This window comes from Microtus oregoni, unplaced genomic scaffold, assembly GCF_018167655.1.
Source record: "Microtus oregoni isolate MIOR12 unplaced genomic scaffold, Mior012 000028F_ref0000031, whole genome shotgun sequence".
In the NCBI taxonomy this organism is placed as follows: domain Eukaryota; kingdom Metazoa; phylum Chordata; class Mammalia; order Rodentia; family Cricetidae; genus Microtus; species Microtus oregoni.
Window position 1 is genome coordinate 24,649,411 of NW_024543087.1, and position 22,453 is coordinate 24,671,863.

Below are 22,453 nucleotides of genomic sequence, written 5' to 3' on the forward strand. Positions count from 1 at the left end.
ATGGCCTCCCCGCGGGGCGGGAGAGCCACCTGGCGCGCCTGGGAGGCGGGGTCCGCGCCGCACTCTGTGATTGGCTCCGCGCGTGGAGGCGGGGCTTCCCACCCACACCGACTCGTGGCTCTCTGACACTGCCCGGACGCCGGTCGGGTAAACGCTTTGTCAGCAGTGTGGAGTCTCTTTGATTCGTGAGAAGCTAGAAATACACTTTGCGGTCTCAAATGAAAGTGAGGCCCGGGCTGCCTCGCTATCACTGGATGATCGCGCTCGCTGCCAGATCTGCGAGTCTTTAACGGGGCTCATCTGTGCGCTCTCGACTCTCCACACCTGTCGAAGAGCGGTGTATATAGGCTGGCATTTGGGGGACCCCCCAATCAGCGTTTCCTGATAATATTTCATTTTCTTGAACATTTTAAAATGTCTATGAAGTACTGAGCCGCCCGACTGAAGATGCTCAGTCTAGTTAGGGAGGTGGACTCCTGTTAGACACTGATAAGCCAGCCTGTTTCGGAAAGGGTTTGCACTTAACAGAGAGGAACCAGAGGGCCAGGGGAGGCCCAACCATTGCTCCACATTTGAAAGGCTGAAAAGCTTTGAAAACTTGATCTGCGGGCCTCCAGGTTAATTAAATAAAAATCTCTGGAGCGAGGAGGCCCACGTGTCCAGAGTTTTTAAGGTCCCCCCAGGTGAGTGCAATGTATAGCCAGGAGGGAGAAGTGCCCGCTGAGATATAATTAAGACTGATTCTAAACCTGGTAGGGAACAGGAACTGCGGACGTAGCTTAGTTGGTGGAAAGCTGGCAGGCACGAAGCCGTTGGGTTTCATCCTCAACACCGCCTAAAACAGGCGTGGTGGCACGTGCTTGTAATCCAAGAATTTAGGAGGAAGAGGCGAGGCCAGATATCAAAAGTACACACACACACACACACACACACACACAAAGCCAAGGCCACCGGGAGCTCCACGAGCCCTTGTTCCAAAGAAAAAATAAAACTAGGCTCCCTCTCCACTATTTTCAAAAACTAACAGAGGGTTAAGAAATCCAAAATATTTAAGAGAAAATCCATCTTCCACAAACTTGAAGGAAGACTTCCAAGTTTCAGGCAATCTACCGTCAATGTTCTTGCATCTTGTCACCACATGGTGTCGCTGTTGACAACAGGCCTTTCCAAAAGGTCTGTGAAAATAGAAGCCCCAGCAGGGCTTCCGTGGACCTGCTGCACCAACTAAGGTGACTCTCACCAGGAGATTCAAGGGCACTTAGAGAATACTGCTCTCAAGCCAGGTGGAACCACTGTGAATCTGAACTGTATTTGTTCCCTGCAAAAACACCTCCCTCTATCCCCGCCTACTCCTTTCCCATCAGTTTCTATATCTGGGTATTCACACTAACAGGAGCTGGCAGATTTTCATTTTCCACGGGCACACTGTTTGCCTTTTCCAGAGCAATAGTGTGACTTTGCCATCCTTCTGAGTCCAGCTGCTCTAATTGCATTCATAGGTCGAGCATCCCTGGGTTATCATTAGTTCCGATGCCAGTGAGAGAAACCCTAATTCAAACTGTCTTAAACAATACAGCAAATGATTAGCTCACAAAACAAGAAATCCCAGAGGAGGTAGACTTTAAGGTTGGTTAATTCTGCAATTCAATACGTTTCAAAGGGTCCAGTTGCTTTTAGTCTGTGCTGTTGTAAACATGATAAATTCACACTAAAATGAGTTTCCAGCTGCCTATGAGGAGCAACCACAGCCACACACTTCCTTTCCCCTCAGAAACGCATCTGGTTTCGTTTTTTGTTTTATTGAGACCGATCTGCAGACACACCATGCCTCCTGATCAGTATTTTGCTTGGACTGTAATTGCTTGGGAGATGCCAGGTGGCATAAGCCTGAGTTCCAGAAAGGAAAGAGGGGGCACCATAATTGTAAGTGGTTTCTAAAGTGGTGATAGCCAATATTCCTTGAGTCCAGAGCCAATATTGGGAGGGTGACAGTAAAAAATTAAAATATCTGGGCATGTGGTACAGTTATTTTCCTTTAATTTCAGTCTCCATCCCTTTTAAAAACTGTATTTGGAAAAATCAGCCCACCCATTTCAAAAGGAGGCCGCACACAAATATGCCATATTGTGATGGAAGTATTTCCAGCCGCTCTCTTAAGGCAGTAGTTCCGTGCGCATGTTGGTGAGAGGCAACTTCTGAAGCTGAATAGCCCTTGGGTACCTCCCGAGAAGCAAGGAGGCAATCTGAGACCCAGAACCAAGCCAAAAGCTCACTCAGCCCCAACAAGAATGTTTCGTTTTTAAATTCAAGACCTTTCAAGGTGCTTTGTTCAGACATGATTTCCTGCCGCATAGTCCCGGCAGGTGATAAATGGCTGTTCTTCCTGTGAGTGTCCTGCCTCAGTGGAACAGATATAAAACCTCGCCCAAATGATTCGTCGAGTCCAGTATGCCAGAAACCAAGGGGAGAGGAAACAGCCAGCTGAGGAATCACAGGTCACCTTGTCCAATTCCAGACAGATTTCAGTGTACCTCAGAGGATGAGCCCCAAACATTAAGCCCAAGTTTTTGTTCAAACACAATATTTTTCTGAAAATATGTTCTCTTAGCATAGACATTCCAAATCCTATGTGCCTAACTCCAAATATAAAGCCCATACCTTCTGAAGGGCTTTTGGGTCCCCATGTAAAACAGAATAAATATGATCACTGGGCTGTTGTGAGAATTCGAGGCACATAGCAAGAACTTCATGGATTATTTTATTAGTCTTACAAAAGATGGCAAGAATCCTTGGATTTTATGAAAAAAAAATGTTATCCTTCACAAGCTGTGAGGTGTGAGCCCACTGGGGTTTCCTGGTCCTCCCAGCTCAGAGTTGTTTCTCAGAATTAAGGACTTGATAAAAAAAAAATTCAGGCTGGGCGGTGGTGGTGCATGCCTTTAATCCCAGCACTGGGAGGCAAAGGTAGGTGGATCTCTGTGAGTTCGAGGCCAGCCTGGTCTACAAGAGCTAGTTCCAGGAAAGGCTCCAAAGCTACAGAAAAACCCTGTCTCAAATAACCAAAATAAATAAATAAAGGAATTCAGAAGGGGACCATTAAGTATTGGGATGGGGAAAATCAACCAACTTTGTCCAAACTCTGGAAACTTCCACTCTACACCACCTTCTTCATTTTTTTGTGAATCTTTTATTATAAACTTTGATCTACAAATAAAAAACAAATGACCAAGAAAGGGCTACAGTGAAGTCTTCCTCTTTAGTGATCTTTTGATGCAAGGTCAGGAGCAAAGCAGTTGCTCTCCCGGCAGAATCTCTGTAGCACACTTTGCTGAGGATTTCAGGCATATCACTTTCGAGATCTATTAACCTAATCAATAGGTTGCTTCCTCACGTCCGCTGTCTTCTCTCCCAGACTGAACTTGCTCAGCCCCTTGAAACTTTATCTACCATATCAAGCCCAATGCTGGAATGTTATCATCCGCTGCAGAAATAAACTGTAAGACAGGACCCATTCCGGCTCCTATAACAAAGTATCTTTGACTAGATCATCTCTAAATCACAGAAATTTGTTGCTTTCTGTTCTGGCTGAGAAGTCCAAGATCAAGGTGCCAGGAGATTGAGAGCCCAGGGAGGGCTTATTTTGCCTATTTCAAACACGATGCCTTCTTCCTTCATTCATATGAATCCAAAGAAAACCTGAACAAATTCTTCACACTTATCCCATTCTCCCTGCTCTTAATTCCAGCCTAAATCCTCTCAACTTAACCTGCTTCATGTATTCCTAGATGCTTGCTTTTAACTGGTGTTAAAAGCCACCAATTTCAGAGCTGACATTTGTGTCAATGTAGTTGTTGAAGTTTGATCATGAAAGCCTAAACCACCAATTACTTTCTAGTTTTTAATCTCTTTTCTCCACGCCCCAGTCCGTAAATATTCTAAATATTCTACACCCTGTCGTCTCTGTGTTGGTTATAATCTTCACTGTCAGCTTGACTGAACTGAGAAATGCCTCGGGAATTAGTGAAGCAATTCTCAGTGTGATGATGTTTCCAGAATAGATCTCGAGGACTCTGACCTAATAAACGGAACAATCCTTTGATGAATCACAGTCTAACATGCTTTTATCAGTAGGGGATGAGAAGTAAGAAACGGAGACTCGCTGGAGGATTTAAGTCACTAGGAGCATGTCCTTGGATGCTGTCTTGCTCTGGCCTCTTCTTATACCCTCTTTTCTCTGCCTCCAGTCTGTCATGATGTGAGCTGCCTGCTCTACTTCCTGGGGACCAAGGTGTAAGGTGCTCCATCCACCATGCCGACCCCGCCATGGCACCCTGGCGCCCCTGGAACCCTGAGCCAAAATCAACCGTCCCTCCTGTGAGCTGTTTGGGTCACTTTGTCACTAATACACTTGAGGAGACAGGCGCAAACTCGCCCTCTCATCCTCATACACCTCTAGAATCGTCTCTCTTTGGCAAAGCTCATCTCAGCGATGGGCATATTTTGAGCCGGGCAGAACAGGACCAGTGGAAGAGGCAAACGGAACCTGCCACATCACTTTTATAAAGATATTGATCCCATTCAGGAAGGCAGTGCCCACAGGACATAACCACCTCCTAAAGGCCACACTTCTTAAGACTTCTATTGGAAGTCAAGTTTCAACATACAAATTTTGAAAGGACACTAGCATTAAGATGATCACAGACCTCAAATATGCTAGGCCCTTGGAAGCCCTTGATCCCTTCAAATGTCTCTGTTGGGTTGTTGGGCCTCCTTGTGTGGGGACCACTCATTACTTTTGGAAGGTGCCTATCATGCTAGTTAGGGTTTTTTTTTTTAAAAAAAATTAACAGACATTCAAACATCAGCTCAAAATATGCAAAAACGTCTTCAGAATGTCCTGTTTTCCTATAGTAATATTTTGGGGGTGGTATGTCCTGAGTTCTAATACTATCCAAGCCTATTCTTCATTCAGATGTAATCCTAGCACTGGGGAGGCTAAGGCAGGATGGAGAATCTGAGCCAGCCTGCGTTAAAGTGAGTTCCAAATCAGAATGGATTACACAGCAAGACTCAATTTTAAAAATTAAAAAAAAATTAAAATAAACAAAAGACACGAGAAAAACAACTGACACAGTAGGAAGGAATGAAAAGATGCCCCGGGGTGGAGGGAACATGTCTAGCACCAAGCAACCTGCCTGCATCCTTAAGGATGGGAATAAAGAGAAGGCAAGGGCTAGTTCACACAGAGATGGGGGCACAATATCCACCTTAAGGAGTCTGGGTCTTTAAAAAAAATAAAGGTTGAACTCTGGAGAGTTGCAGGCTTGAGGTCTGTCTGAGTTACAGAATGAGTTCAAGACCAATTCAGGCGATTTATGAGACATCGAACATCAGCCCAATCTCCACTATCACGATAGGTAGAAGAGGAAAGGGATGCCAGAAACTGTTTTTTGAAAGCCAATGTCACCAGCAAATTTACCTTCCTCGGGCTTCGTGCAGCACCGGTCCTGGGGTTTTGCCCATCAGTTTCACTCTGGCACCCTATGAAGATGGCTCTTAGCAACGTTTGTTGTTGGGCTTTGCTCACAGGGCGGGACTTGGTGATGTCTGGGATACAGACTGAGGAAAGCTTGTGAAGGAGACAAAGCATCAGAGTAGACAACCTCACCGGTAGGATCAAGAAGCAGGGCGGCAGGGACCCGCCTGTACTGTTCCACGCGCATGCTTCCAGATCTTCCGGTCCCCAAGCTTGCTGCAGGAGCAAGACTGTGTGGTATTAGTCAGACCGGACATGCTGCTTTGCGAAGGCCACAATTGCACAGGTGAGGCCACAGCCCAGACAGCAGGGCAGAGGACAGCTTGAAGCCATCCATCTGTGGTGGCCATGTCCACACCTCAGAAGTATCTGACCTTGAGGCCAGGCAACTTGCCTCCCTGCAGTTTTATGAGTGACACTATTCAAAAGGCTCTAGCCTTTTAATGCTTTGACCATCCCTCCCAACAGCCCCTAGGTCCTCACCCATTAACACATCTGCTGGTCGCCTTCCTTTTCCCAAATAGTTTCTGCTCTCATGTCTTGGTTTTTGGTGTATTTTGCTTTGGGTTTTTGTTTGTTTGTTTGTTTTAGACTGAATATGTAACATCTGTCTTTCTGGGTGTGGTTTCTCTGCCTGAGCATGTTGATTTTCAGTTCTGTCGGTTGTCCAGTAACAACCTTTTTTTTGCATTTTTTGTGGATAAATAATACTCCATTATTAATACAGACTTCATTTTCTTTATCCATTTACATGTTGATGGGCACTAAGCTTTATTCTATGTATTAACTATTGTACAGAGTGCCCAAATAAACATAAGTGTATAGATATGCCAAGCGCATGCTGAGTTAGATTCTTTCTGGTATTTAATTAGTCCTATAGCTACAAAGTCTTTGTGGGTTGTTGAAGCATGATTAATAAAAACTCAGAGATAGAAATTGGGGTTCAACCTAAAGGTCAGAAAAGCCAGCCACTGGCTCTTACCTCTACCTCAGTCTAAAAATGGTGATCTTGCCTCCAGGAATCTCAGAATGAGGCTGTGTCTGAGAGCTGTCTCCTCTCATTTTATAATCCTCTCTAGCACTGGGATTAAAGGTGTGCACCACTGGGATTAAAGGCATGCATCCACTACCCAGTTTCTATGGCAACTAGTGTGGCTATTGGGATTAAAGGTGTGTGTCACCACTGCCTGGTCTGTGAAGTTGAACAGTAGAGCTGTTTTACTCTTTGATCTTCAGGCAAGCTTTATTTATTAAAATACAAATGAAATGCCACTACAGGTTGTTTGGTTTTGTTTTTGAGACACCTCCATGCTGATTTCCATGGTGACTGCATTTGCTAACATCCCCAATAACAGTTCCGTAACCAGCATTTATTGTTGGTTAAGACATATGTCTTCTTTCTTGAGTTCATCAATGATGCCCGGTATAATCAAGGCTGTACTTGTGGCAGTCAGAAGTGTTAGCTCATGCCAGTAATCCCATCATGTAGAGACTGAGTCAGGAGGATTGCTACAAGGTAAGTTCTAGGGCAGCCTAGGCTACGGAGTAAGACCTTATCTCCCAATAGAGTGTATATTGCTCCTTCTCTGTGTATGGCTACAGCTTCTGCAGGTGCCTTGCCATTTATTCCTAGTTTTATTCCATTAGGATTTGGTACAATTAAAAAAAAAGAAATTACTTCAATTTTGTTGTATTTGTTAAGATTTGTGGCCTAAAAATGGTATTTTAAAGAAATTTTATGCGCTACTGAGAAGAAAATGTATTCCACAGATGGTAAACAATCTATAGATGTTTCTAAAATCCTCTTTATATCTATGGTGCATTTTAACTCTGAAGCTTCATGCTCTTTAGGCTGGAAGATCTCTCTACTGATGAGAGTCAGGGATTAAAGTCACTCACTATTATTATCTGTGCCTATATGTCCCCTTTGTAATAGTAAGGGTGGAGAGATGTCCCATCCACTAAGAACACTGGCTGCACAATCATGAGGACCAAAGTTCAGGTCCCCACCCCCAGGGAACAGACCAGGCATCCAGCATGTGCTTTTAACCCCAGCTCTGAGTCCAGCAGAGACAGAAGGATCCCTGGGGTTTGTAGGCTTCCTACTAGGTAAGAAAACACAAGATCCAAGTTTAGGGAGAAATCCTGCCTCAAAGAACTCGAAAGTGACATAAGACATTTGACAGGCACTGAGGAAGATGAGGCCAGCCTGGACTATAGAGTAACCCTTGTCTAAAAAACCCTGAAAGTGGGTGAAACCCTATCTCAAACAAACACCCCAAAAGTGATGGGGATAACCCTTAGTAGTAGAGTGCTTGCCTGGAAAGTACAAGGCCCTGGCTATTTGTTTTAATTATTATATTTTAAAGGGGGTGGGTCTAAAATATACTTGAAATAAATGCATTTAAAGGGGGGGGAGTTTAGAAAAGCTTTTGAAAAGGACAATTGACAGCTTCCTTCTGGTCCTACATTATTGGCACCTGCCAGGTGTAAGGGTAGTTTACAGCTGGACTCGTTGTTGTTGTTGTTGTTCCTACCATTAAAACTGATGTACTGGGGGCAACACAGGTCTTTCCTTGCTGTACCAGAAGCCACTTATGGTCCCTGTGAACTCTGTGGCCTGTGAGTCAGGTAGGTTCCCACAGGCCCCTTAGCTGTGTAGCAGTGTATCTGACTACAGAAACAACAAACAGAACACCGAGATATGCACTAGACAGGGGACACTGAGACAACCTAGCACTCTTCCCGTCTCGGGGTTTGCAGATCCCACTCAACCAGAGCCAGAACCCTGGGGCTGGGCTGGGAGCATTCATCACTCTCATGCATGGTAGGTAGGCCATACCAGGTGCCAAGCGACAGCCTCAGGGATATCACTCTGCGCAGGATTTTAGGTCTTCCTTGCCACGAGCCAGTACCTCTGTCATCACCAAAACACACTGTTACTTTTCAGTGAATCCACTGGTTGGAGCAGCATCTTGGTGTTTTATTGTGGTTTGGTGTGGTTTGATTTAGACAGGGTCTCCAGTGGCCTCATCGCATCAGAAGATGACCTTGAACTCCTGACATCCTCCTGCCTCTACCTGCCAAATGCTTGGATTGCAGGTATGTGCCACCATGCCTGTCTAGGACAGTATTGTTTGAAAATAGGTTCAAATAAACAATAACCTGAAAAGCTGAAGGCTGATATTTGTAGGGAAAGTACAAGACTTTGAACAACTAAAGAGCACAGCCACTGCGCAGCCCATAAAACCACGGACTTGGCTTTTTTGTTGAGTTTTTTGGGTTTTTTGTTTTGTTTTGTTTTTTAGTGATGTGTGAACATGTATGTTGGGGTGTGTATTATGAAGTATGTGTGGAGGTCAGAGGACAACTCTGTGGAGTCATCTCTCTCCTTCCACACTTGCGTTGGCCCTAGGGGTCAAACTTTGATCATCAGGCTTGCATAGTAAGTTGAAGCCAGCCTGGAATACACAGCAGTCTGGCAGAGAGAGAGGGAGGGAGAGAAAGAGTGGGGGGGTAAGGAAAGAAAGGAAGAGAGAGAGAAAGGAAAAAAGAAAGGAAGAAAGAGAAAGGAAGGAAGGAAGGAAGGAAGGAAGAAAGAAAGAAAGAAAAAGGGAATGAAGGAAGGAAAAAAAGAAAAAAGAAATCTGTTATTTTCATCTCGAGAGGATTAATTGGCTCCTGTTTTAGCCCATTTTAATGACTTCATTTTTATTTCCTTTGCCCTCTTTATAGCCCAGGGAAAATGTCAGATGTTGTAGCTATTTGGGACGTTATTTTAAGTGATGGAATCCACAAGATTGAGTTTGAACATGGGACCACATCAGGAAAACGAGTCGTATATGTGGATGGAAAGGTAGGAAAACATGAGACTGTATAGCTCATACTCCTCCCTCTCTCCCTCTTTCTTTGAGATGCGGTCTCCCTGTGGATCTCCTAATAACTTGCTGTATAGACAGGACTGATCGAGACCTCATAGAGAACCTCTTGTTGCTCACTCCCCAGTGCTGGGATTAAAAGCATGCAAGACTACAGCACCTTGTTTTCTTAAGCTTTTATTTATTTATTTGTTTGTTTGTTTGTTTTACTGGGTAAGGATGTTTTGCCTGTCTGAATGCAGGCACACCACCTGTGTCTGGAATTCTCTGAGGGCAGAATAGGGTATCAGATCCCTTGAGCCTGCAGTTACAGACAGTTGTGGCTGCCATGTGGGTGCTGGGTATTGAACCTGGGTCCTCTGGAAGAGCAGTAAGTACTCTTAACATGGAGCCATCTCGTCAGCCCTGGAGCTTGGTTTTATTGGTGTAGCTTCTTCATATATGAAATCAGGGCTTTTTTCTGACAATGGTTATGTTTTTCACCTATTTATTTTTCTATATAAAGCAATCCAGTGGTAGTTACAGAAGGATACAAGAATATGAAATCTGGTATTTAAACTTAAAATGACCTTTTCTTTTCAGACAGGGTCTAAGTAGCACTGGCTGTCCTAGAACTCACTGTATACACAGGCTGGCCTTGAACTCACAGAGATTCGCCTTCATCTGCCTCCCAAGTGTTGAAATTAAAGTTATGTGTCACCATACACAGAAAAATTATTTTTTTAAAAAACTTTGATATTATGAATTCATAAAGTACAAACAACATTGCGTTTTGATCACTTCCTAGTGTTTTATTGCTTTGAAGAGGCATCATGACCGAGGCAACTCTTATAAAAGAAAGTGTTTAGTTAGGGCTTGCTTACAATTTCAGAGGTTTAGTCCATTATCAACATGGCAGAAAGCATGGCAATAGACATGGCAGGAATGGTGCTAGAGAAGCAGCGGCGAGTTCTCAGCTGATCCACAGGCAGCAGGAAGAGAGAGTGAGCCTCTGGGCCTGGCATGAGCTTTTGAAACCTCAAAGCCCACCCCCAGTGACACACTTCTGTAGTTAAGAGGCCACTTGTTTGTTTCCGAGCTGCCTGGCTGCTCAGACCCGAAATAATCACACAGAAACTATATTATTTAAATTACTGCTTGACCCATTAGCTCTAGCTTCTTATTGGCTAACACTTAGATCTTAATTTAACCCATCTTCATTCATCTGTGCATCACCAAGAAGTTGCGACCTACCAACAATATTTCAAGGTGTCTGTTTCTGGTGGCAGCTCCCTGACTTCTCTCTGACTCTGCCTTCTTTCTCCTAGCATTCAGTTTAGTTTTCCCTGCCTAGCTAAATTCTGCCCCGCTATAGGTACAAAGCAGTTTCTTTATTCATTAATGGTAATCACAGCATACAGAGGGGGAATCCCACATCACACTTCCTCAAACCAGGCCACATGTCCGTTTTTTGCTTTGTTTTGTGCTGTTTTGTTTTTTGAGACAGAGTTTCTCTGTGTAGCTTTGGAGCCTGTCCTGGAACTAGCTCTTGTAGACCAGGCTGGCCTCGAACTCACACAGATCTGCCTGCCTCTGCCTCCTGAGTGCTGGGATTAAAGGCAGGCACCACTACCACCTGGCAAGGCCATACTTCCTAATTCTTATAATATTTTCCACCCACCTCAAGCACCTTGATTATTTCTTACATGTTATATATTAAAGTTTCCTTGGAATCCAACGTAAGTGTCACCACCTCTTTGTGGTACTACACTGGGAACCAAGTTTCCAGGACACGCTATGTTAGGAACATAACTTCCATTCAGTTTTACCCAGACTACAGCATGTACTCACAGACAAACACTAACATCCTTAGTTTAGCCAAACAGACACATAAAATTAACCTGTAGGTAGCCCTTGGGTGACCTACGTGTCCCTTTTACTATGTCATCATTTTGATGTAGCATAACTCTTTTACTTTTGGATCTAAGGTTTATTTAACTTTATGAGTTTTATCCTGAATATTATCCTTAAACACACCTCAATGAGTCCTTTATACCTCATGAATTATTGGATCGTGAACTCTCTTAGCTAACATTTCGAAGATTATTCAGCCTTTTAGAAATTCTGTCGCTGGGAGGTGGTGGTGCATGCTTTTAATCCCAGCACTCGGGAGGCAGAGGCAGGCGGATCTGTGTGAGTTCGAGACCAGCCTGGTCTACAAGAGCTAGTTCCAGGACAGGCTCCAAAACCACAGAGAAACCCTGTCTCGAAAAAACCAAAAAAAAAAAAAAAAAAAAAAAAAGAAAAAAGAAATTCTGTCATATTCCTTTACGCTGTGAAGAGAAAGAGTCAGATTCTTTTTATCCCCATTCTTTCTCATGCTTTGAGTTTCATGTTTGAAAGTGATGAATGAAAAATATAGACAATAAAATGTGTGAAGAAAAAGTTAAACTTCCCTCTGTGTGTACATTTTAACCTATTTTATTTTGTCGTCTAGGAAGAGATAAGAAAGGAGTGGATGTTCAATTTAGTGGGCAAAGAAACCTTCTGCATTGGAGCTAGAAAAATCAAAGCCACCATACGTATACTTCCTGTCAAAACTTATGTTTTGAAATATATTCTGGAAATTGAGGGGAAAAGCTTCAAGAAATATGTGGAAAACAGAGCTAAGACCACCAACACCTGGGTACTGCACTTGGATGGCGAGAACTTTAGAATTGTTTTGGGTAAGTCAGGCCTGTTTTTGCAGAATTTTTTTTTAAGATTTATTTTTTCATTATATGTACAGCATTCTGCCTGCATGTATCACTGCAGGCCAGAAGAAGGCACCAGATCTCATTACAGACGGTTGCAAGTCACCATGTGGTTGCTGGAAATTGAACACAGGACCTCTAGAAAAATGGCCACTGCTCTTAACCTCTGAGCCATCTCTCCAGCCCCTGAATTTTTTTTAATTGAAAGTTCATAAAATACATTCTGCAATATATTCTGATAAATGCTTTCTCCTCCTCAATCTTCTCTTAGATCCTCCCCACCTCCCCACCCATCCAATGCCATGCTTTTTAAATCTCTTTAGAAAACAAACAGGTAAATTTTTAAAAAAGCAAACAAAGCAGAATTTAAAAACTGGAAAAAAAATCACAAGAAACACATGCACACAGAGACACACAAACAAAAAAATAAAATAAATAAAAATCAACAAAAACACAAAATTGGAACCCCTAATATACAAGCAAAAGATTTATAAGATTTTTTTCAAAAACCCAGACAAAGTGATATAAGAAAACAAATCTATAAGAACACCACTGAGTGTGTTTTGTGTTGGTCACGGCTGGGTGTGGGGCCTACTGATAAGTGTGGTTTACAGAGCCAGTGAGACGTCATTGGGAGAAAACTGATTTTCTTTCTTTGCCGGCAGTTGCCAGTTGGAAATCACTTCCTGCTTGTGCCCCCTTCTCCCTCTCAGCTCTGTCACCCCGTTTAGCTTGAACCCACACAGACCATATTAGACTTTTATGGTGACTATCCAATCCTTCCTTCCGCAGAGTTAAGTGAGAGATTTAAGAGGAGAAACATTGCAGGAGCCGCCTTTTCCTCCTGCTTCCATTGAGCAAGTCATCATCCAATATTTAATCAACACTCGAGGTTTTGTTTTGTCTGACAGGAGAATAATTTATTTTTACATAAACGTGAAGCTTTTTATTTCTCTCGTTATTTAACAAGGAAAGATGTTAAGGGACAGTTCGAAGGAGAATTTCTTTTTTTTTTTTAACTTTTTTTTTTTATTGAGAAAAGAGAAAAAAAAAAAAACAAATTTCCTCCTCCTCCCAGCCTCCCATTTCACTCCCCCTCCTCCCACCCTTCTCCCCCTCCCCCCACTCCTCTCCCCCTCCCTCTCCAGCCCAAAGAGCAGTCAGATTTCCCTGCCCTGTGGTAAGTCCTAGGTCCTCCCCCCTCCGTGCATTTCTAGGAAGGTGAACATCCAAACTGGCTAGGCTCCCACAAAGCCAGCACATTACGTAGGTTCAAAACCCCGTGCCATTGTCCTTGGGTTCTCATCAGCCCTCATTGTTCGCCATGCTCAGAGAGTCCAGTTTTATCCCATGCTTTTTCAGTCACAGTCCAGCTGGCCTTGGTGAGCTCCCAATAGATCAGCTCCACTGTCTCAGTGGGTGGGTGCTCCCCTCGTGGTCCCGACTTCTTTGCTCATGTTCTCCCTCCTTCTGCTCCTCATCGGGACCTTGGGAGCTCAGTCCAGTGCTCCAGTGTGGGTCTCTGTCTCTGTCTCCATCCATCACCAGATGAAGGTTCTATGATGATATGCAAGATATTCGTCAGTATTGCTCTAGGATAGGGTCATTTCAGGTTCCCCATCCTCAGCTGCCCAAGGAACTAACTGGGGACCTCGGCTTAGGTATCTGGGAGCCACTCTAGGTTCAAGTCTCTTGCCAACCCTAAGGTGGCTCCCTAAAACAAAACACAGAGCTGGAGATGTGGGGTGGTGGTACAGCACCTGCCGAGCATGTGCCACGCCCTAGGTCTGAGCCCCAGTTTCAAGATGAAAGCAAAAGCAAAATCATTCCCCCCAAAACAAGAAAACTGAAAAAAAAAAACAGAAAAAATGAACAAAATCAAACACATACACATAGACAGCAATACATATATATGTTCACATGCAATTACATGTGTTCATACATACTTGGGTGCTCAGGAAAGCTGAAATGGGTTTGCAGACAGATGGGAAACTATTCGGTGTCAACAGAGACGGTGAGATTCATTTGCATTTCTGTGGACAAGAGTTAGTTTCAGTACTATCATTATTATAAAATTGTGAACCATCTCAAGGCTAAAAGGTGGAGGCAGCAGTAAAGCGGACACTGACACAGAACAGGAGGAATTGGGAGAGATGGGCCAGCAGTTAAGAGCACACACTTTTCTCTCAGAGCTCAGATTCCAGCACCCACGTCTAGTGGCTCAAAACCACCTGGACCTCTAGAGCTAGGAACTGGCCATCCTCACCTGGCTTCCTAGGGCACTTACACGTCTGCGCACATACCCACAAACAAATGCATACATTTAATGAAAAAATTAAGTTAAAAAAAGGTTACAGCCAGGCCTGGTGGTGCACACCTTTAATCCCAGCAACAGGAGAAAGAGGCAGGAGGATCTTTGAGCTTAAACCCAGCTCGGTCTACATAGAGAGTTCCAGGACACCCAGGGTCTGTTTTGAGAAACAAAATCAAAAGACAAAAAGGTTTTAAAAGTTAGAAATGTAAGGTTTATTAGTAAGATAGGATTTTAAGCAGGCAATAGTGGCACACACCTTTAATCCCAGCACTCGAGAGGCAGAGGCAGGTGGATCTCTGTGAGTTCGAGGCTAGCCTGGTCTAGAGAGTGAGTTCCAGGACAGAGCTGTTACAGAGAGAAACCTTGTCTCAAAAAAACAGAAAGATAGGGGCTGGAGAGATGGCTCAGTGGTTAAGAGCACTGCCTGCTCTTCCAAAGGTCCTGAGTTCAATTCCCAGCAACCACATGGTGGCTCACAACCATCTGTAATGAGGTCTGGTGCCCTCTTCTGGCCTTCAGACATACACACAGACAGAATATTGTATACATAATAAATAAATATTTTTAAAAAAACAAAGAAAGAGAGAGAAAGAGAGAAGAAGAAGAAGAAGACGAAGAAGACGAAGAAGAAGAAGAAGAAAAAGAAGAAGAAAGAAGAAGAAGAAAAGAAGGAAAGCCATCAATTCCAGCTAAAGATTTTTTTAAAAAATGTTGTCCTATTTTCTCTTCTGTTGTGATCAAAACTGTGACCTAAAGCCACATGAGGAAGAAAAGGTGGTTTCTTTTAGCTTGCAGGTTATAGTACATCTTGACAAAAGTCATGCCAGAAACTCAAGTCAGGAACCTGGAGGCAGGAATCCTGGAGAAGCACTGCTTGCAGGCTTGCTCTCTCAGCTCCTTCCACATCCGTCCTAACTCAAGACAGTCCGTCACAGACATGACCACAGACCAGTCCGGTCTAGGAAATTGAGGCTCCCTCAGATGACTATAGGCATGTCAAGTTGTCAGCTGACGTTAACTAGGACAAATGTATATGTGTCATCTATATGGTGTGCATGATGTATATGTAATATATGTACATGTGTACATTGTGTGTGAGTGCTCTAGGGGGCCACGTAGAGGTCAGAGGACAGCCTTGGGTGTTGGTCCTGGCCTTCCATCTTGTTTGGTTTCTTCTGATACAGCAGGTTAGCTAGCGCACAAGTTAGGGGATTCTCCTGGCTCTGAATCTCATCTCACCCTAGAAAGATGGAGACTAAAGACCCAAGACAACCATTGGAGCTTTATGTGGGTTCCAGGGTTCCAATTCTAGTTCCCATGCTTGCGTGGTGACTGTTTTACCCGCTGATCCATCTCTCCTACTCAGTAGGATTTTTAAAACTAGCCTCCTCACTTCTAGTCTTCCTACTTCTGTTCCCATCACTAAATCAAATTTACTATAATCATGTTAGTTCATCTATTTAGATCATATCTGTTAACTATCTCGAAAATAGCAGTTAGTCTACCAGTACCAGGTACTGAGAATACACAGATATCCATGCCTTTCCATTCTATTGTTAAACTGAAGGCTAGCAAATAGCTTTCATTTATTAATTCTTAAAAACTAGATTAGCATACAAAGTATTAGACGTCATTGTGGCAGTTTTGAACAAAGTGGCTCTTTGTTCATTGTTTTGTTTTGTTTTTTGAGACAAGGTTTCTCTGTGTAGCTCTAACTGTCCTGGAACTCACTTTGTAGGCCAGGCTGGCCTCAAATTCACAAAGATTTGCCTGCCTCAGCCTCCTGAATGTTGGGATCAAAGGTGTGCACCCCCACTACCTGGCTGAACAAAGTGACTTTTTAAAAAGTTTATTTGTTTTTATTTTATGTGTATGTGTTTCTACATTTGTGTATGTGTACTACTTGCATGTCTAGTGCCTGTTAGACCAGAAGAGGACACCATGACTGGAACCAGAGTTATCGCCACCATGTGGGTGCTGGGAAAGAAACCTGGGCCTCTACAATAGCAGCAAGAGTCTCTAGCTTCTCTTCAGTGCCCACCGCTACCCTTTGAGGCAGAGTCCCACTGTGTAGTCCAGACTGGCTTCAAAGTCATGGAGATTTAAGAGATTCAAACCGGTCTACCTCCCAAATGCTGGGATTAACAAAGCAGCTTTTTTTAAAAAAAAATGATTATTTAATGAAAAAAATCTATCAAGCCAAGAAAGGTAGTTCATGCCTATAATCATACTACTCAAGAAGTTGAAGCAGAAGTATTGGTTGCAAGTTAGAGGTCAGTTTGATCTACATAGAGAGCTCCAGGACACCCTATACTTCAGAATACGAATAAGAGGAGGGGAGAGAAGGAAGAAGAGGAGAGAGGAGACAAGAAGAGAGGGGAAGGGAGAAGAGGGAAGAGGAGAGAACAGGAGAGGAGAGGGGAATGGATGGGAGAGTAAAGAAGAGGGGAGAGAAGGGGAGGGGAGAGGAGAGGAGAGGGGAGGGGAGGGGAGGGGAGAGGAGAGGGTGCCCTGGAAATATACTTCATTTGATAGAGTGCTTGCCTAGAATTCAGGAAGCCCTGAGTCTGAATTCTACCATGACACATAATACATTGGTTTATTATGGCACATGACTATAGTCCCAGAGAGATAGAAACAAGAGGGTCTGAATTTCAAAGTCATCATCCAGCCCTTGCCTCCTGAGTGCTGGAGTTACAGGCATGGGCTGCCAAGCCCAGGTTTCTCTTTTCCTATTTGGGGTAGATAGTTCCAGCTGGCGGGGGCACTACCCTCTTCTGGTCTCTGTGGGCACTCAGCACACATGTGGTACACAGGCATGTATGCAAGCAAAACACCCTTACACATACAAATTAAAATAAATACAAAAGATTAACTTTGAATATAGAATTACAATATTTCAATGTTGTTCCTCTTACAGAGAAAAACACTATGGATTTGTGGTGCAACGGTAAAATAATAGAATCGACGGTAAGTCAGCCCTTAATTATTCCTAGTGCGTGTGGATCAATGACCAAATGTGACTTCATTTCCTTATTCTAGGACTTTTTTTTCCTATGTAGCCCAGGCTAGCCTCAAACTCAATCCCCTCGCCTCTGCCTACTCAACATTGGCGTTGCAAGTGTGAACTGCCACAACCAAGTTCTAGTTCTGGTGATTCTATAATTAACCAAGGTAATCTTAGTTAAACCAAAAAGTGTAGGAATTGTCTTTTACTCTAAGTTCTGAAAATCTTTGTCAGACAGTTCCTGGGGGCAGTGAGAGCCTGGAGACAACCTGCAGTCTGAGCTGGCACAGCCAGACACGTTACCTTGTCTCTCCTGGTTAGGCTTTTATCCTAAGAAGTGTTCACATTAAAAAAAGTTCCTTCCCCAAGAGCTGCTGTCCGGGGGGTGGGGGGTTTGTTCCCCTAGAAATCACGTGTAGCAGTCCCCTGGGCACTGGTGATAGGAGAATTCTAGCTTTCCACCCTCTGCCCTGCCAGTGCTGCTGACGGCAGATCACACTTGGGTAGGAAGGCTTTGCACATATCCTCAAAGCCACCGCACTTTTCCAAAAGTGAGGGGTTTATTTGTTTGTTTGTTTTTTAAAAAGTAGTGATGTGCACAGTGTCAGACAATATGGAGGTAAACAACAAAGGGCATTGTCACAAATGCCAGAAGATGAGCAGAATCTGTAGACCAGTATTGCAAAGGACTAGTGTTGTAATACAAGCGGCGGGGCTGAGTCCCCAGCACCTCGGCCGCTTGGCTAGCTTATGCCCCAAAATAATAACACACAAACTGTATTCTTTTAAACACTGCTTGGCCCATTAGCTCTAGCCCTTACTGGCTAATTCTGATATCCCGATCAACCCATCTCTAATAAACTGTGTAGCACTGGTCTTACCGGGAAAGATTCAGCATGTCTGACCTGGCGGATTGCTTCATCAAGTGCGGCTGCCCGGGAGAGGGGAGCATGGCGTCTCTGAGCTCACTTCCTCTTCCTCCTAGCATTCTGTTCTGTTTACTCCACCCACCTATGTTCTAACTAATAAAATGGGCCAAGGCAGTTTCTTTATTTTTTTAACCAATGACCTTCCTCCATCAGACTAGCTCTCTGTTCTGCTCACCTTCTCCCATTACAGAGTCTAGTTGCTCCCACTCCAGGAGTAGGGAAGGGGGGGTGAAGGTGCTGAGAGAAAAGGTTGTTTAGGGGGCAACTACTCAGTTGACCACCTCAAATCTATTCGATCTCATAACCGTTGGTCTGAGGAGGTAGAAATCAGCAGTAGCAAAGGTGTTTTCATTCTTTTGTTTGTTTGTTTTTGTTTTTGTCGAGGGGGGGGGGGCAGTTCAAGACAGGGTTTCTCTGTGTAGCTTTGGAGCCTGTCCTGGAACTTGCTCTGTAAACTAGGCTGGGCTTGAACTCACAGAGATTCACCTGCCTCTCCTGGGATTAAAGGCAGGAGCTACCATCGCCCAGTGGCGTATTTTCATTTGTTAAGCCTGGCAGATGTAACCTGGTCTCTTGGGCTTTAGCTCCAAAATGTAAGGCCATCCTCGGATAAACCTGCTGAGAGTAGTCTTGTTCATGCAGAGGTCCAGGGAGTTCTCCAGGCCCATATGGTCCCTGTAGAAGAGCAGTCATTACCATGTGTGTGGTCAGGTACATGCTGTGGGCTAACCACGCCTCCCCTGGAAGTCTCTAGATACTCAGCACGTTGCAATCACATTTCCTCCACTCTCAAGAAGTTCTCGAGTACAACTGAAAAGGCTGTTCTATGGCATTAGTGACATGTTTTTAAGGACTGAGAATGTTGTCGAGTACTTGACATTGAGTGATGTAGAACACTCCCCGTGGAAGCTTCAGGGTTCCACGCCTACCCCTGAGGGAAAAGTGGTTTGAAGTAAGGTAAAAATCACATTCACTCGCTATGTCTCCGTTCCTTAGTAACGGACAGGAAACCAGTGTGAAAAACAGTCCTTTGTAATCCGGTTGTCCCCTTCTTGTAACTGTAACTCAGCTGCAGAGCCGAGTGGACAGTGAACTAGCCCAGCAGCCTGCCTCCACCCCGCCCCTGGCTGTACATACCTGCAAGGAGTGCTCGGGCTCCCTCCCTGAAGGTTTCTTTCTCCTTTTCATTTTTCCCCTAAATAGTATCACCCACATGATGCTTGTCAAGAAGCAGCTTACTGGGATTGTGTGGTTAACCCTTGTCCTGTCCTTCAAAGGCTTTTCCCAAGCATCTTATTAACGGGGTGAGGATCTCTGCACCCAAAGGTGTGCCTGGGTCAGTATTCAGTGCGTCTCCCTTCCCTTCTAGCTCTCTATCTGCTTGGTCTCCAGGATGCTCACAGTCAAGGCACCCGGTGTGGACGGGGTGGAAGAGGGTGCGTGTGTATTTTGTTTGTCTGAGTTTCCAGTGCTGGGACCAGACCCAGTGTGTTAAGCATATTAAGTGAACTCCCTAGTGTGAAGGCTTTGATCATGGTTTCCTTGATCTGTCCTCTAAGGCCTCCTCAACCTTCCTGATGCTTCAGCCCTTTAATGTAGTTCCTCAAGTTGTGCTGACCCCTAACTATAAAATTATTTTTTGTTGCTACTCCCTAACCATAACTTTGCTACTGCTATCATAATCATAATGTAAATCTCTGTGTTTTCCAATGGTCTTAGGCAACACCCTCCCTCCCCTCATGGGGTCACGACCCACAGGTTGAGAACTACGACTCTAAGGCTCTTCTTCCCCTCTCTCCACTGTTTCTATCTCCCTGTTGGTGCCGTTGAGCAGAGATAGAATGCGAACCATTATTAAGTCTCGTGTGTGATTTTTTAACATTTCAGCGGGCATGCTAAAAAAATTAATTAATTTTAATGTTTAATTTAAATCAAAGTATCAAGACTATTAAGATAAGGATGGAGACTCCTATCTGCAAACCCAGCATTTGGCTGTGGGAGCACAGGAGCACTGAGGCAGGACAGTTACCATGAGTTCAAGGATGGCGTGGACTGCATAATTAAATTAGAAGTCAGCCTGGGCTACAGAATAAGATTCCAGTTCAAAAAACAAAAGAAATTATAATCTAACATGTAATCAACAAAACAAATTATTAGTGAGCTATGTACATGTATAGGTTCCCACTGGGCTTCAGATCAGGTATTTTAAACTTACGGTGTGGATCTCATTGCTAAGTAGACATATTTCAGGTGCTTGATAATGGTGTCCGGTTTTCATTACTAAGTGTTTATTTATTTTTTTTTTTAAAAAAAACCACCTAATACCCCAAAGGAAGCAGGATTTTGAACTGGTTGAGAGTAGTCTCCTTGCAGAGTGCACTTTCAAGCCATCTACCTCTGTTTTCTCATCTGTCAAATGGGCACAAGAGTACTTCTATCAAGGTCACCATCATGATAGAATTAAGTGGAGGCAAAAGGACCAGGAGATTAAGGCCAGTGAGTTCTGGCTTAACCTAAACGTGACTACAGAGTAAGAACTTGTTTCAAAAGCCAAAACAATTAGTGAATAAGAATAAAGAACTAAACTCTTGATTTATAACGGAATCATAAAGTTTTGTAAGCATAAGCTGTAAGCTCTAAGTCTGCGATGCTTAAGTTTTACCAACACATTATTCGTTCTACCACTGGCGATTTTAGACGTCGTTACTGCTCCAACAAAGCGATTTCTGGACACTGATGCTTCCTCCCTTGCTGTCCTAGGGCGAGTTTGTAGACGATGGGACTGAAACACACTTCAGAATTGGGAACCACGATTGTTACATAAAAGCCGTGAGCAGCGGGAAGAGAAGAGAAGGGATCATCCACACACTCGTTGTGGATAACAGGGAGATCCCAGAAGTCTCTCAGTGACTGCTTCTGAATGAGTTCCGGGCGTCAGGACTTACCTCGGTAATTAAATGTGTTCACGCTGTACGTAACGGTAGATTTAATCTGCGATGTTTTTATTTTTATCTTTTGTTACTCGACACTGCAATATTCCAATGGTCAGAAAGGAAATGGTGTGGAATCTAAATTAGGTGGAATTTAAAAATAAAAAAGTTCTAAACTTTTTATTTCTCTTATATCTGAGTACATGCTTGCATGCCACAGTGCATATACGTTGGTCAGAGACAGCTTTCTGGAATTGGTCCTCTCCTCCACCGTGTGGCTTCTGAGGGCTGAACTCAGGCTGACAGGCTTGGCTGCAAGCTTCCACTGAGCCACCTTGCTGCCCATAATTCATCTCACAAATGATGTAAAAATGTTTTAAACTTAAATGGAAAATAATATAGAGGCCCAAATCAAGGACATTGTGCGTCAGTAATCTTCACCAGGGCGCACCCTGTAAAATAAAACCTGTACCGTACCCCATGTGTTTCGACAAATGAACATGCCTTCAGATTTTTTTCTCCTGTGCAGACAGGTTGCCTCTACATTAAAGCGGGTGGTTAATAATGGTATATCCAGGGGTTTGTCGTTGTTATTTTGGTTTTTAAAGACAGGGTTTCTCTGTGTAGCCCTGGCTGTACCAGAACTCACTCTGTAGACCAGGTTGGCCTCAAACTCAGAGATCTACCTGCTTCTGCTTCCCAAGTGCTCGGATTAAGGGTGTGTGCTGCTGCCGTCACCTGACTGATATATTCAGCTTAACTGGAAAAGATAACAAACATTTTCCATCTGAAAACATCAGATAGTGTCACATAACAATTTCACTTTAAAATGTGTTTCTAAAATTGTCGCTGTTTAATCCATACCATGACAAAAATACAAGAGGAAAACCAGCAAGCCTGCTTACACCTGTTATGTTAGCTTTCCTGGGGGAAAGGAGAGAAACGTCCATTTGTCTGATGTAGCATACCAACAGACCAAATGAATGATCCATCCAAGCTCAGTCTGATGAGCTAGGAGCTTCCTGATGTTGCCTGCAGGACTAGGATGGTTCCAAAGCTGTTGCATGGCTGGAGTCCCAGCTTCCCGGTAAACCTGCCACTTCCTTTGCTCTAGCACCTGAGAACCC

The 22,453-nt window shown here is 43.9% G+C and overlaps 1 protein-coding gene across 1 annotated transcript; it reads left to right on the top strand.

The window, feature by feature from the left end:
- Positions 1 to 9,266: 9,266 nt before the first annotated feature.
- On the top strand, positions 9,267 to 21,306 carry LOC121464484 (fas apoptotic inhibitory molecule 1-like). The gene is made up of 4 exons (XM_041677509.1): positions 9,267 to 9,392; positions 11,891 to 12,119; positions 17,381 to 17,430; positions 21,157 to 21,306. Exons 1-4 carry the CDS (start codon positions 9,282 to 9,284, stop codon positions 21,304 to 21,306), a joined length of 540 nt encoding a protein of 179 aa, XP_041533443.1. The 5' UTR covers positions 9,267 to 9,281.
- The last annotated feature ends 1,147 nt before the right edge of the window (positions 21,307 to 22,453 follow it).

Coding starts and splice junctions, on each gene's coding strand:
- LOC121464484 (XM_041677509.1), top strand. CDS start 9,282: ATGTCAGATGTTGTAGCTATTTGGGACGTTATTTTAAGTGATGGAATC. Junction 9,393..11,890: donor TCGTATATGTGGATGGAAAG/GTAGGAAAACAT, acceptor TTTGTCGTCTAG/GAAGAGATAAGAAAGGAGTG. Junction 12,120..17,380: donor GAACTTTAGAATTGTTTTGG/GTAAGTCAGGCC, acceptor TTCCTCTTACAG/AGAAAAACACTATGGATTTG.